The sequence below is a fragment of the Hippopotamus amphibius genome, chromosome 17, assembly GCF_030028045.1.
Source record: "Hippopotamus amphibius kiboko isolate mHipAmp2 chromosome 17, mHipAmp2.hap2, whole genome shotgun sequence".
NCBI classification, from domain to species: Eukaryota; Metazoa; Chordata; class Mammalia; order Artiodactyla; family Hippopotamidae; genus Hippopotamus; species Hippopotamus amphibius.
In genome coordinates this window covers 63,690,189-63,704,297 of record NC_080202.1, presented here as the reverse complement: position 1 = coordinate 63,704,297, position 14,109 = coordinate 63,690,189, and the positions used below count along the sequence as shown (strand labels likewise).

Here is a 14,109-nt window from a genome sequence, read left to right as displayed (position 1 = left end):
TTCCACCCCCTCCAGAAAGCTCCCTCACGTGAGGAAGTACACCCGTCAGCAATCATTAGAAACCCGTCTCCACATCACTGGTCCTCTCAACGTCCACCGCTCCGTTTGCAGCTGCTGCCTCACACGTTTGTGTCTCAGTTTCAAACTTCTAGTTCCCTTTTCCTGATGCGCAGCCTGTGGGTTTCTCTCTCTTTTCCTCCGTCTACCTCAGGTCTTTATTAGATAGGACGCCTTGGTCCCGTCTCATTCATTTTCTCCCTTCTCCACCCATCAAGGGAGTCCTCCACAGTAGCCCAGAGCGTGCGAGCGACCTGGCGAACAGAAACCCTGGTTAGAAAAGGAAGGTGGAGCGTACGGGCGCCGACTGCGACTCAGTCACAGAGGGGAGGACCGGCCCTAGTTGGTGCTCGTGGCAGCCCGCTGTCCTCCTCACGGAGCATCGCATTCAGCAGCAGCAGCACTAAGAGTCGCCGTCTGACAAGAACATTTCTCCAGCTGAAGAGTCTCAGGGAACCTGAGACCTGTGGGCATAAAGCACCCAAATGAGAGCGAGAAAAGGCTGTCTGTTCAGAGCTTGCTCGCGGAAGGCAGTGGGCCACCGTCATTTGTGTTTGGCGGAGACCCAGAATCAGTTAAAGGAGTGGGAAAACTTTACGGCAGATGAAAAGAGAAAGCCTCAAGTTGCCCGGAGGGGAGGGTGTTGGCTTGGGGAAGCTGGACGTGGACTAAGTGGAAGCCGGGCATCCTACGTGATTGACTAGAGGAACACACTTGGTTTTCTCTGGTTGGTTCTAAGCTTGGCCGATTGCTACAGAGATTGTGGGTCAGTCTTCTGTTTTGGTACTCTGTCTAGCCATGGTCCCCTTGTATATTCAGTCCCTGAGGGCAAGTGAGGTGTAGGAGAGCTGCGGGGTCCTGGACGGTGCTCTGAGCCCTTGGAAACAGCCGCATCCGTCCATCCTCTCCTACTGGACTTATGTGCTTCTCAGTGTCCTAACTTGTCAGTTCACATGACGCTCCAGTCCCTCAACAGATCTAGACATCGGTCTAGACAGATCTCAGGGGCCCTCAGAATGGATGAGCAGGACTTTGCATTAATTTGGCCCAAGAGGAGATTGAGGACGCAAAGACAGCGCCGAGGCTGGACCCGGAGGGCCGTGTTTCTCACTGCAGGTGAGAGAGGAAGCAGTCGGCGTGGGAGAGAAGACAGTGAGCTCAGTTTTCTAGGCTTTACAATCTTAGGTGCGTCTGTGAAGGTGCTCTTTCGATCATACCTCTGGAACCTGGAACATCACATTGGAGGTGAGGAGCGGAGAGTGAGTGATGGTGCTCAGCGCACATGCCCAGGCTAGGGGCGGAGCAGCTGACTCAGCCTGTGGGTTTTCCACCCAGCACTACACAAACCAAGGATGGAGAGAAAGAAGTCTGGACCGGAGGCCGGGCAATCCGGAGCCACGAGGCTCGCATCAGAGGCAAGACCGAGCTGTCCGCTGTGTGTCGCCAGCGTAAGCGTCACAAAAAGAGAAAGCATCTACTGACGATTTCACAACAGACACGTCCGAGTGAGAAGTAAATGATTAAAGAATGTAGGTCTTGGAGTTCCTTTCAAACCGCGATCCTTTATCTTCTGTTTACAGAGAGAAAAGTACACCCCAAAATGGTTAATATTTAAGCACTTTAACATTTGCAGCTCTCTCTTTAGTAGAGGAAAGCCACTTTGGTAGTGGCAAGGGGACCCAACCGCAATGATCCGTCCAGTGCTCATCTTGTTCTCAAGTTTTCTCTGCCATGTTGCTATCGAAGGACGAAGTAAGTACTCTTTGCTTTTGAAAAAAAAAAAAGATTTATATTTCCACCCCCCGTGTATGTGCCAGGGATCCATGATGGTTTGCTGAGCTCGTTTAAGCCTCAGTATACAGACCTGTGAAATGGGGATGACAAACCCAATCTCCTTCAAAAGTTGGTGAGGAGATTAGATGAGGTATTGCCTGTATCAGGTATTTGCTACAGAACTCAGCATGCGTATTATGGGTAGCATGGAATGTTTTTCATTTGTGTGTGTGTAGCTGAACTTAAAAATGCAAATATAGATTTCTCAAACAACTGTTTTGTGCTCTGTTTCAGCCTGTCCCAAGCCAGATGAGTTACCATTTGCCAGAGTTGTTCCATTAAAAACATCCTATGCCCCCGGGGAGGAGATCGTGTACTCCTGCCTGCCGGGTTACGGGTCGCGGGGCGGGGGTCGGCGGTTCATCTGCCCGCTCACGGGACTCTGGCCGATTAACACTCTGAGATGTATCCGTAAGTCAGCCTCCTTCTCATGCATTCTCCCCTCGTTCAAATTCTGCACATCTCGGGGGGAGACGACCTACCCTGTCATGCGTGGGGCACAGAGAGCGAGCAGGGCTGTGGAGTGGAGGGCTGTGAAGACGAGGACGGGGCGGGGGGCGTTCCACGGGAGAAGAGACGGAGGACAGAATGTGCTATCCGCAGCACAGCCTGGAGCTGGGGGAGATTTTAAAAAGGAGACTTGATACCATAAAAGGAGAGGGAAACACTGCAGACATGAAAAGAGAAGTGGAGATTATATTGCAAAGTGTATCATAATAAAATATCAATATATTAAATTAATAATGTACAGTAATAGTATATATAATATACTACATGTAATATAATAACAATTACATATGTATACATACATTCATAGATATCTGACTTTATGGTATATCTTTTTTCTTTTATTTTGGCGGCACGACTCAGCTTGCGGGATCTTATTTCCCTCACCAGGGACTGAACCCGCATCCTCGGCAGTGAAAGCACAGAGTCCTAACCACTGAGCTACCAGGGAAGTCCCGATCGTTGCTTTTATTTATTCCTCAGAACATGGTTCTGTGATATCACGCTGGCATTATTTTTTCACAGTTGGACTCTTGAGCAATCCATCAAAGAGAAATTCTGGCAATTTTACGTAGAAGACAAGCAGTAAAAATAACTACCTGGACCTATCCGAGCTCTGCTTATTTTGGTTGTATGGATGACATCATTTGTGGAAACAATATATGTTCATACAAGGGCTTTTAATCTGCTTTTTGAATAAAAAACACAAAACATAATTGTTAATGAAAAACTACTGTAGCATCATTGGGGAAAATTTTTCTGGAAATCCACCATAACTTTGGAACACTAACAACTTTCTTTTTCAAGTTATTTTCCACGTGTATATTTTCCTTATTGCAGTGAGTAGATATCATTTTGTTTTTCTATTTTCACTAGCATATCAGAAACATGGACTATGTCTCTGCAGACTTAATAATCCGTGTTTTATCGGCTGTATCATAGTTCAGCTGGATTTACCCTTTAATTACCATTAATTAAAATAATACCATGATAGTGGACATTTAGACTGTTTGATTTTTGTCATTAGAAGTAACAATACAGGGATGTCCCTGGTGGTCCAGTGGCTAAGACTCCGTGTTCCCAATGCAGGGGGCCCAGGTTCCATCCCTGGTCAGGGAACCAGATCCCACTTGCTGCAACTAAGAGTTCGCATGCCGCATCTAAAGATCCCACATATCACAGCTAAGACCCAGCACAGCCAAATAAATAAATAAATATTTTTAAGAACAGAAGTAACAATACAGGGAATTCCCTGGTGGTCCAGTGGTTAGAACTTGGCGCTTCCACTGCAGGGGGTAGGGGGACGGGGAACTAAGATCCCACAAGCTGCATAGCCAAAAAAAAAAAAAAACAACCAACAAAAAACAAGAAGAAACAATACAATGGACCCCTTCGTGCGTATATCATTTGACTTATTTTGAGTTATCGTCTTAGAATAGTTACCAGCAGAGTTACCAGATCAAAGGATACAAGTGAGTTTACACATTTTTGTTTTAATAGGAAATTCTATAAATAGAAATTGACCTTTTTATCTTTAAATCACAGCCAGAGTATGTCCTTTTGCTGGAATCTTAGATAACGGAACCGTACGCTATACAACTTTTGAGTATCCCAACACCATCAGTTTTTCTTGCAACACCGGGTAAGGACTTCTGGCTCACCGATGCAGCCCATTCCGGCGCCCTTCCGCTAATCGTCCAGGCTGGCCCACGTTTTATTTCTAGTCTGTCGCCTGGACTTGCTGAGTACTAATCACTGAATACAAACCCACAGTGGGTGTTGAGGGTGGGGCAAGGTGTGGCGACTATAACAGCTAGTGAGACATGAAGTCAACGCTCTGATGTTTCTGCTCCTGATTTGTTACTTATTTGAGGAGTATATTGAAATTATTGAAACTGGGTGATAATTCTCTGTAATCTCTGGGCCAAATCTTGGCATGAGGGTTAGAATATTTTAGTAATCAGACTTGGGCTTTCGTGGTGAGGCTGATGGGATGGACCGGGTCCTAGCTGGAGGGGATGCTCGGGAGAAGCCTGCCTGTGGCGAGGCAGAACCTCACCTGCCCCCTCACCTAACGCAGCACAGCATCCCCAGGGAGTCAGCACTCCCGCCTGGTCACGGGGCTTTATCTGCCTCATGAGCAAATACGCCATCTGTGACACTGGCAATAGCTCACTGGCTGTCGAGCGGGCCAGAATTTCACTGAGGATCCTTGTTGGTGATTAGAGATTAGGAAATTCTGCGTGTGAAAGAGAAATGCAGTCCTTCCGTCTGAAACACCCGTTTACTGGTAGGCTTCATGATGAATGACCTTGAACAAACGGGCTTCAAGGACAATGGTACATTTGCAGTGGAAACAGACTGCATTGTTTACACAGGCTCTCAGAAAATGAATATTCGAGATTATTTGGTTTGATTTGCTTTTGTGACCTTGAGAAAGAAGTGGTTCTTTGCTTGGAAGCCATTAACCTGACCAGCTGGTTGGAGACAAGGGGCGTGGGGACTGGAGAGGGGGTTGGCTTCTACACCCCCCCCCCCCCCCCCCCGCACCATGGAAGCGTCCCATTCTTCAGCAATTCCCCTGCAGCCTTAGGCTGGAGACTTGGTGAGCCTTAGAGAAATGTTAAGCCTCTCAGGAAGACAGTATTATAAGGAGAAAAGAAGCCAGTCGTGTTAATCTGCAGCAGTGCTCAACGAAAAAAACATTTGAGATGCCATAGGTGGATTATTTTATAATTTAATGGATTAAATTTTCCCTTTGCAGGTTTCATCTGAAAGGCGCTAATTCTGCTAAGTGCACTGAGGAAGGAAAATGGAGTCCGGACCTTCCTGTCTGTGCTCGTGAGTCTGGGGGTCCCAGTTGTAGGGAGGGCGGCCAGTTGCTTTGCCTGGGACTTTCCTGGTTTTACCACTATGAGATCTACACCCTGGAAGCCCCTCCGTCCCAGCCCCATGAGATGGTTCGTCACCTTTTGGGGGACTGTTCATCCTGATATCTTACTCTGGAAGATGAAACAACCGCTTTGGAATGACAGACTCCAACGCTGACCCTAACCCTGACCCTAAGAGTGAAACTCCAGGTTAGTTAAGTCAGGATGACAACCCCCTTCTGGGTCTCTGTGTGAAGCTACCTGTATCAGCTCCAGTCAGATAGGGTTCAAAAGCAGGAGGTGTCCAACAGGAGTAAACATACCTGAACTCTCAGCAAGATGTCACTCAGATGTCACAGATGACTTGCTGTCATCAGCAACGACTGCAGGAGGCCCCTCAGCAAAGTTCTTCACCAATTCTGACTCCCAGGAACATCTTCCAAGGAAGCCTTTGGATCCAAGACATATGGTACCTAAGCACTGTGGTCTTGTAACAGGCAAATCAATGGTGGCAAGACTTACATTTCCTTCATTTTTTAGTTTTTTGACTGGTTCAGACATCTGATTTTCAGATCACATTGTCTTATTTGGCTTCTCTAATGGACTGTGTTTACCCTGGCATTTGATCAAATTTTGCATTTTCTTGAGTTAATCTTTGGATTTTGTTGTTGTTGCTGTTCTGTAAAGAGTATTTTTAAGACTCAACTATTTTCATTAAAATGATAGTTCTTTCTTTTTTCAGCTGTCACCTGCCCTCCACCACCCATACCTAAGTTTGCAAAGCTTAGTGTTTATAAGCCGCTGGCTGGGAACAGCTCCCTGTACGGAGGCAAGGCGGTCTTCGAGTGCTTGCCACACCACGCAGTGTTTGGAAATGATACCATCACCTGCACAGAACATGGAAACTGGACAAAGTTACCAGAATGTAAGGGTGAGTACGATGATAAGACGAAACAACCACGGGAGCGCAGCATCTCTTTTCTGAAGAGGATTGAAAATTCCACTACCACGGTGTGTTTCAAATGACCCTGTGTAACACATGCTTATCAGCATCTACCATGTGCCAGGGACCGAGGATGCCGGGTGAGTGAGGCCTGGCTTCCAGGCTCAGGAGATGAGCTATGATGTCTGGAGCTGCTGGGAGAGCTTCCCAGAGGAAGGTCTAGGGGGAGGAGTGGAGCGTGGGCGGACGGCCTAGGTACACCACCCGAGGGCACAGGATGGGGGAAGCCAGGGGCCGCGAAGGAACAGGTATGTGCATGGAGGCTGGTGGGGAGAAGCCTGGATTAAACTGAGGAGTCCTAAGAGATTGAGGCGAAAACAGGGTTGCAATCAGATGGATATAAGCTTTTGTAGTCCCTATCTAAATTTAAGAATCACAAGGGTACTTGATTTTAAAATATATATGAAAATTCTTTCACGTGGCCTGTGGGGTCTTAGTTCCCCGACCAGGGATTGAACCCTCGCCCCCTGCAGTGGAAGCGTGAAGCCTTAACCACGGGACCGCCAGGGAAGTCCCATTACTATCTTTCAATTTGTCAATTGCATGACAAGTACACAGATGACAGAATGTGGCATGCCCAGGAGGAGGTATCCTAAGGACCCTACCTTCTCCTAGGGTGGATATTACAGGTATCTACTCAACGATTCAAACATAAGTGCTTTCTCGCCTAGGGAGACTACCACTGCTACTACAACCTAGCACCTTTTGGGGGACTTAACTCTGGGCAGGCACCGGTGTCCTGCCATACGTGCCATCTCACTTAATTCTCCCAAGTCCTAAGCAGTGGGTTCTTTTTTTTTTTTTAATTTTTTTTAGCTGTTTACATAGATGTATCAGCCACCAGCATGTTGTGACATTCTCTCTCTCTCTGTCTCTCAACATACTTTTTCCTCCGAATCATCTGAAAATAAATTGTACACATCATGACACTTACCCATAAGTACTTCAGCAGCATGAATGTCCTAAGAACGAGGACATTGTCCTATGTTATCAACGTACCCAAGACAGTTAACATGTTTGGAATTAATAACAACTTAAACAATTACATTATCTACAATTGACAATATTTACTTCATATGCAAATTGCCCCAGCTGATCCGGAAGTACCCTTTATGCAGGAGTTTTGTTCTCTGTGACATCTAATCACGAATCACACGTTCTGTCTAGTTGTCGTTCCTCTCTAGTCTCCTTTTGTCGCAGGATTTTGCAGAGTGGAGCAGGACACCGAGGCTGCATGCAGGAAGCAGCGTGTATTTGTGCCGGCACCGGCCCAGCGGATTGCTATCCAGAGGCTGAGCCCTGAACAAAGCGGGGCCCTTTCTTTTACACTTTTTGTTAACTTTCTATACCTTAGGCTTTCTTTGCCCCCCAAATAAGGTAACACGGAAGGTAGCATGTGACTTGATTGGATCCTCCTCTCTCATGGCCTCTGGGGCAGCTTCAGAGTTACAAGGGCTACACAGTAACGGAGATACGCAGAAAACATGCCAGAGGAGCTGCAGAGTAAGCAGGCACATAGAGATAACAACTGCACCCAGCTTTGTTCTCTCCGGTTGGACTATGGCCTCTGGGTCCTAAAGTTCCTAGCGTGCCCACTACACTTTCGTTAAGAATGATCCCCTCCTTTTTCAGTTGTCTTTCACTGATATTTTTGAAGAGTACATGCTAGTTGTCGTCTAGAAGTTTCCATAATGTGAATTTGGTTGATGATTTACTCATGATGAGATTCAAGTTTGATACTTTTTTAAAGATACACTGCATCACATCAGAAGGCACATGGTGTCAGTCAATTACTGGCATGCTTGCTTTGATCCCTCGGTCAGGAGGGGTGTGCCTGTCTTCTCTTGATAAAGGCATCTCTTTCTCTTTGGAATTAGTAAGCGACCTGTGGGTGATAGTTTGAGATGGTGTGAATATTCACTGTCTAGCAGTTATTTTAGCATCCATTGATAATCCCTGGACTCAGTCAACTGAGACATTAGTGGTTGCAAAATGGTGGCTTTCTAATTTTATCTTTCCTTCTACATTTATTAGCTGGAATTCTTCTACAGAGAAGAGTTTTTCCTCCATGTGGACTATTTTTTTTAGCATTATTATAGATTCATAGATTCTTTTTTTCTTTTTTCTTTTTTTTGGTTGTGCCAGGTCTTAGTTGCACCAGGCATGCTCCTTAGTTGAGGTTCGTGGGCTTCTCAGTTGTGGCATATGAACCCCTAGTTACGGCATACATGTGGGAGCTATTTCTCCAACCAGGGATCCAACCCAGGCCCCCTGCATTAGGAGCGCGAGTCCTAGCTGCTGCACCACCAGAGAAGTCCCAGACTCACAGATTCTTTCGCACTTAATTTGTGGAAGAGCCAAAACTGATCCAAGCAGTCCAACACTGGACTTCGTTCTCTTGAACCATCTCATGAGACCACCTCCCAAGAGCTCTGTGCGTGTCTCTCCAGCCTGACTTTCTTTACTGGGGTAAATAGGGATACGGGTTTGGGGCTCTACCGCTGAGCAGCTAAAGAAGGCAGGGCAGCTTTCATTTTTCTCCTTCATGTTTCACGCTGGCTTCTTGTACAGTCAGAAGACAATCCTGAGAATCAGATTTAGCATTTAAAATCCAAATAATGGTGTTTTAGTGTGCATAGAGGGAATCTTTGTGTTTTAATTTCATGGTCTGTTGATTAAAAGAGACAGATTGTTTCCTTCTTTCAAACCCACCATCTTAGACTGTGTGCAGATGAATTTTGCACTAAATACTACCTTGTGATTATGTGAAAGCCCAAAGAGCTTGGTAACTCATTAATTTACTTTCAAAGTGGTGTTGCTTCTATTCTATTTTAATATCCAGGGTCTCATGAGGATAAGAAAAAGGGGACAGAATTAAGCACCAAGGTCCCCAGAAATTGTATTCTAGTCAGAGGAACACCCAGTGCTTCAATGGTATAAGAGAGACAAACATGTAACTATCCCGTAACCACTGGACCCCACAGTGCTTATACGAATACATCTTATTGCTTAAACTTTTTAGAAGTAAAATGCCCATTCCCATCAAGACCAGACAATGGATTTGTGAACTATCCTGCAAAGCAAGTACTTTATTACAAGGATAAAGCCACGTATGGTTGCCATGATACCTACGCCTTAGATGGACCAGAAGAAGTAGAATGTAGCAAGTTTGGAAACTGGTCTGCACAGCCACATTGTAAAGGTATGAAATATGGGTAAGGTCTCAAACCACCTCCAAATTCATCCAGTGAATCACCTTTACTTGCCATTTTCTTGTTCCAATCATTTTCCACTTTGTTTCTCAGACTTGCCTCACAGCTACTGGGATTTATGTGGGCATGGGGACACAGCATGCTTAGCAAGCCTCTTTGAAATAAACCTTGCTGTGAGCCTTGATGATATGGTGGAAGAGTGTGTGGGCTTCCTACAATTGCTTTTAGGTCTTGGGCCATGAGCATCCTTTTTGCTTTGTTCTAGTCAAGACTCTTCTCATTGTGGCAAAACCCAACCATACATTCAAGCCAGTTCCGGGAAATGGCGACTAGTTACCAATAGGCAGCTGTCCAACTCGTATGGACACTGAATATGAGGAAAGGAAACACAGCTGGTCCTCCTGAGGCCTGGAACTAAAAGCCAGGAACTATGGTTACTCTTTGCATATCTCATTGGTCTCACGGTCTCTCTCACATCTCTGTGTTTCTCTGCTTACTCACCTTGAAACTGGCTTGATTCTACACCAGGACCTCTCGACTCAAGGATTCATCCATCACTAGAAACTTTTCCCCGAGCTGCTGGTTCCTTTTGAGTTAGGTGTCTATCCTTGATCTGGTCCATGGCATGCTTATGTGAAGAACAACAACTTTGCCCTGTATTTCTGCTCAGGTGGCTGTGGGCTGGACAGTTTAAACAGAAAAGAAAATTAGGCAAACAGGCAAAATGACATATGACTAGGTTGGGGTCCCCTAGAAGGAGAGCCTGAGGCAGGGATTCAAATGCAATTGATGTATCGAGTCTCAGGAAGAAGAAAGTGAGGCAAGTAGGATGGAGTTGGACTGGTTCTCAAACCTCACTGTGCATCAGAGTCTCTGGGAGGGCTGTGTAAACAACGTCTCTGATTCGCTGGGTCTGAAAGGGGCCTGAGACCCGGCATTTCTGCCAGACTCCTGGGTGCTGCCGCTGCCGCCGCCCCAGGGAACATGTTCCGAACAAGGGAGCGGTATCAGCTAGAGTCTAACGTCACTCTCATCCCCTGGGGGCTCTGGACCACGGGGGTGGACCCCATCGAGAAGCGAGGCGACCTGCTTATTCTTATCCCCTCGTCAGTCTGTCATAGGCTGTGGGCCGCTCCCTTCCCTGACCCCGGGGTTGTGGACTGATGTACATACTCTCCTTGGAGAGGTGGCTCTCTTATGGCCGAAGGTGATTTCTCAGAGAAAGGAGCCCTTGTGAGCTGCTTCAGCCAACGCTCACAGTGGCTGGTGGCTGGTGCACCAACTCAACAAGGGGGAGCTGAGTGGGGTGGAGAGGCTTACCTGAAATGGCAGTGTCTGATGGACGTTCTTTTGCACGGAAGCCTAGCCTCTGATGCTTCTGCTCTGACCTTCCTATGTGGCTACTCCAGGGGAAGAGAAGGCCATCTAGGAAGCCATGATTAATGGTTTATTGATAAAAACCGCCATTAGCAATGATGCTGATGGTAGCACGTACATTCCTAGAATCTTCTGGTCTGGAGCAGTTTGTTTCAGGTCTACGATCTACTGGCTCAAATGCTGCATTCCCTTTGAGAAAGAGTAAATGAAGTCCTGTCTTGACTACAAATATTGTCTCTTTCAGCGTCTTGTCAATTGCCTGTTAAAAGAGCTACCGTGATCTATGAAGGAGAGAGAGTAACTATTCAAGACAAATTTAAGAATGGAATGCTGCATGGCCAAAAAATTTCTTTCTTCTGCAAAAATAAGGAAAAGAAGTGTAGCTATACGGAGGATGCACAGTGCATAGACGGCACCATTGAAATCCCCAAATGCTTCAAGGGTGAGTTTAGCACCAGAACATTGAGCCAGCACTTCCACCTGCCCCTTGCCGTAATCAGTACATTTACTACTTAACGACTAAACGAAGCCATGTCAGTTTGGCCACTGGATTTTTTTAAAAGAGAGCAGGGCAGGAGGAGATAGCAAGATGGAGCTGCCTTTAGCTTCTCCACATTTTCCTTTCCTGTTCTTTTCCTTAAAACTCAGGGTTGTCTGAGAAAACCATAATCCAAAAAGAAACATGTATCATAATGTTCATCGCAGCACTATTTACAATAGCCAGGAAGTGGAAGCTACCTAAATGCCCATCCAGAGATGAACGGATAAAGAAGATGTGGCAATATATACAATGGGATATTACTCAGCCATAAAAAAGAATGAAACTGAGTTATTTGTAGTGATGTGGATGGACCTAGAGTCTGTCATACAGAGCAAAGTAAGCCAGAAATGAAAAACAAATACCATATGCTAACTCATATATATGGAATCTGAAGAAATGGTACTGATGAACCCAGTGACAGGGCAAGAATAAAGATGCAGATGTAGAGAACAGACTTGAGGACACAGGGTTGGGAGGGGGGCGAAGGGGAAGCTGGGACGAAGTGAGAGAGTAGCATAGACATATATACACTACCAAATGCAAAACAGATAGCTCGTGGGAAGTTCCTGCATAACATAGAGAGAGAAACTAGATGATGGGTGATGACTTAGAGGGCCAGGACAGGGAGGGTGGGAGGGAGTTGCGGGAGGGAGGCGATTTGGGGATATATGTATAAGATTCACTTCAGTGTACCTCAAAAATTTGGCACAGCAGTGTAAAGCAATTATATTCCAATAAAGAGGTTAAAAAACAAAAACAAAACAAAACAAAACAAAAAAACTCAGGGTTGTGGTTTTATTTGATGAGTGTTGAATTATGCCATCATGTATAATTCCAGATTATACTTGAATAATAAAAATATTGGATGGAATATTGAATATTAATATTTACCACCTCTTGGTCCCAAATGATAAAGAACTAACCCCAAACTACAAAGTGACTCATATCAGTGGTCATTGGTTTATAGATTTTCTAACGTTTCTTTCATTCCTCTGGCAATTCCTACAGTTTGAAAAGTACCCATTAGAGCAAAGTATTCGTCAGAGCAAAACATTTTAAGGAAGATGATATTGTGTTTGTGTGTGATAAAGAAGTGTATCATGGCCAGCAGTTAAGCCATTAGTTTCAGGGTCTTTTTTTTTTTTTAATTTAAAATTTATTTTTTAAAAATAAATTCTGGATACAAAACTTTTTAAAAAAATTACAAGCTATGAAAACATCTCCAAGAATGTAATCTTCTTTTAACACTGGCTATAGTAACTTTTGTAAAAAAATTGGAGTGTAATTGTTGTACAATGTTGTGTTAGTTTCTGCTGTAGAACAAAGTGAATCAGCTATATGCATACATATATCCCCTCCCCCTTGAGCTTCCCTCCCATCCCACCCCACTTTCCACCCCTCTAGGTCATCACAGAGCTTTAGTTTCAGGTTTCAAGTCTAAATATCTTTGTTTCTACAAAGCAGGAACCAGCCAGAGGCTGAAGCTATTAGAAACGCTTCAAGAATGTTGAGAGCCTTGTATCAGCTGGTAGAGGCGAGAGTTGGGAGATTAGAGAAGAGAGGGGTCAGAGAAGTGGCCAGCTAGAGCGAGAGAGGAGGAAATGATGGGTGGCAGACAATACCCACCTCATAGGTTTGGTGATTAGAAATATTATGTATGGCATGGAGTAAGTGCTCAATGATAATAATGGCAGCTATTATTGCTGTAGTTACAAATAGTTAGTCACGCACTGGATAAGTTGTTACTGTTCAAAATACAGGAGAGCCCTGGTGAGACATTACATATTGACAAAGCACAATAATCCTAGTACAGATCAGCAGAAAAAATATTAGCAGAGGGTAATTTTTAAAAGCCAAACAGAGCTTTGTTAATGCATTTCTTCAGGCTGTTCTCTTCTCCAGTCTTCAGACAGATGCAGCACTGCTGGTGCGCTGGGAAATAAATAAAGGGCTGATACAGTTTGTCTCCTTTAATCTTGACTGTCAGAATTATGTAGAACCTTTTATTTTCTCTCTCGGAAACGAGTGTCTTATCATTTCCCTGATGTTTTCTCAAATCACGTAAACCCTGCACTGAAAGCTTTTATTCATATGGATTTATTCTATACGTTTATAAAACGTATTTGATTTGGCTTGGCTATTTAACAAATTTAAGAAATGATTGTTTCTCTTAGAATGTTTATTTTTTTTCTCTCCAGAGCACAGTGCTTTCGCTTTCTGGAAAACGGATGCATCCGATGTAAAACCATGCTAAGCTGGTTTTTAGATTCAAAAGTAAAAGTCACACTTGCATGTGTTTGTGCAAGGAACCTAATGGAAATGGAAAAATAAAATGACTGAATTTGTTGCATCAGCCATTGCAGTGTTACTCCATGGTAGCTTACTTTTAATTATCTGGTTAAGAAACCCACATATTTGGAACACTGTCTTTGCATGGCTGTGAAATGGGACGTGTAAACAATTACCAAGGTAATCCAGTTACCCTCTGCCTAATTCTACTCCTCAATGCTTTCACCTGAAACAACTGTAATGCGATAACTTTCTCAGGATGCTCCACAGACCCCCCCCCATGTCAGTATCACCTGGGAATCATTACAAAGGGAAAAATGGGGTGTCTCAGAATTTCTGAGGATGGCCCCCAAATCTGCATTTATAACAAAGTCCCCAGATGACTCTTTGCATTCTTAAGTTTGAGAAGCAACACCATAC

General features: G+C 44.8%; 1 protein-coding gene across 1 annotated transcript; it reads left to right on the top strand.

The window, feature by feature from the left end:
• Positions 1-1,683: 1,683 nt before the first annotated feature.
• On the top strand, positions 1,684-13,755 carry APOH (apolipoprotein H). Its single transcript, XM_057717127.1, has 8 exons — positions 1,684-1,809; positions 2,125-2,301; positions 3,943-4,039; positions 5,162-5,238; positions 6,010-6,198; positions 9,293-9,472; positions 11,104-11,301; positions 13,599-13,755. Exons 1-8 carry the CDS (start codon positions 1,746-1,748, stop codon positions 13,652-13,654), a joined length of 1,038 nt encoding a protein of 345 aa, XP_057573110.1. The 5' UTR covers positions 1,684-1,745; the 3' UTR covers positions 13,655-13,755.
• The last annotated feature ends 354 nt before the right edge of the window (positions 13,756-14,109 follow it).

What these genes read in the sequence shown, in the direction of transcription:
- APOH (XM_057717127.1), top strand. Translation starts at nt 1,746, where the DNA reads ATGATCCGTCCAGTGCTCATCTTGTTCTCAAGTTTTCTCTGCCATGTT. An exon ending in TGCACAGCCACATTGTAAAG is followed by an intron (nt 9,473 to 11,103) that starts GTATGAAATATG and finishes TGTCTCTTTCAG; the next exon opens with CGTCTTGTCAATTGCCTGTT. An exon ending in AATCCCCAAATGCTTCAAGG is followed by an intron (nt 11,302 to 13,598) that starts GTGAGTTTAGCA and finishes TTTTCTCTCCAG; the next exon opens with AGCACAGTGCTTTCGCTTTC.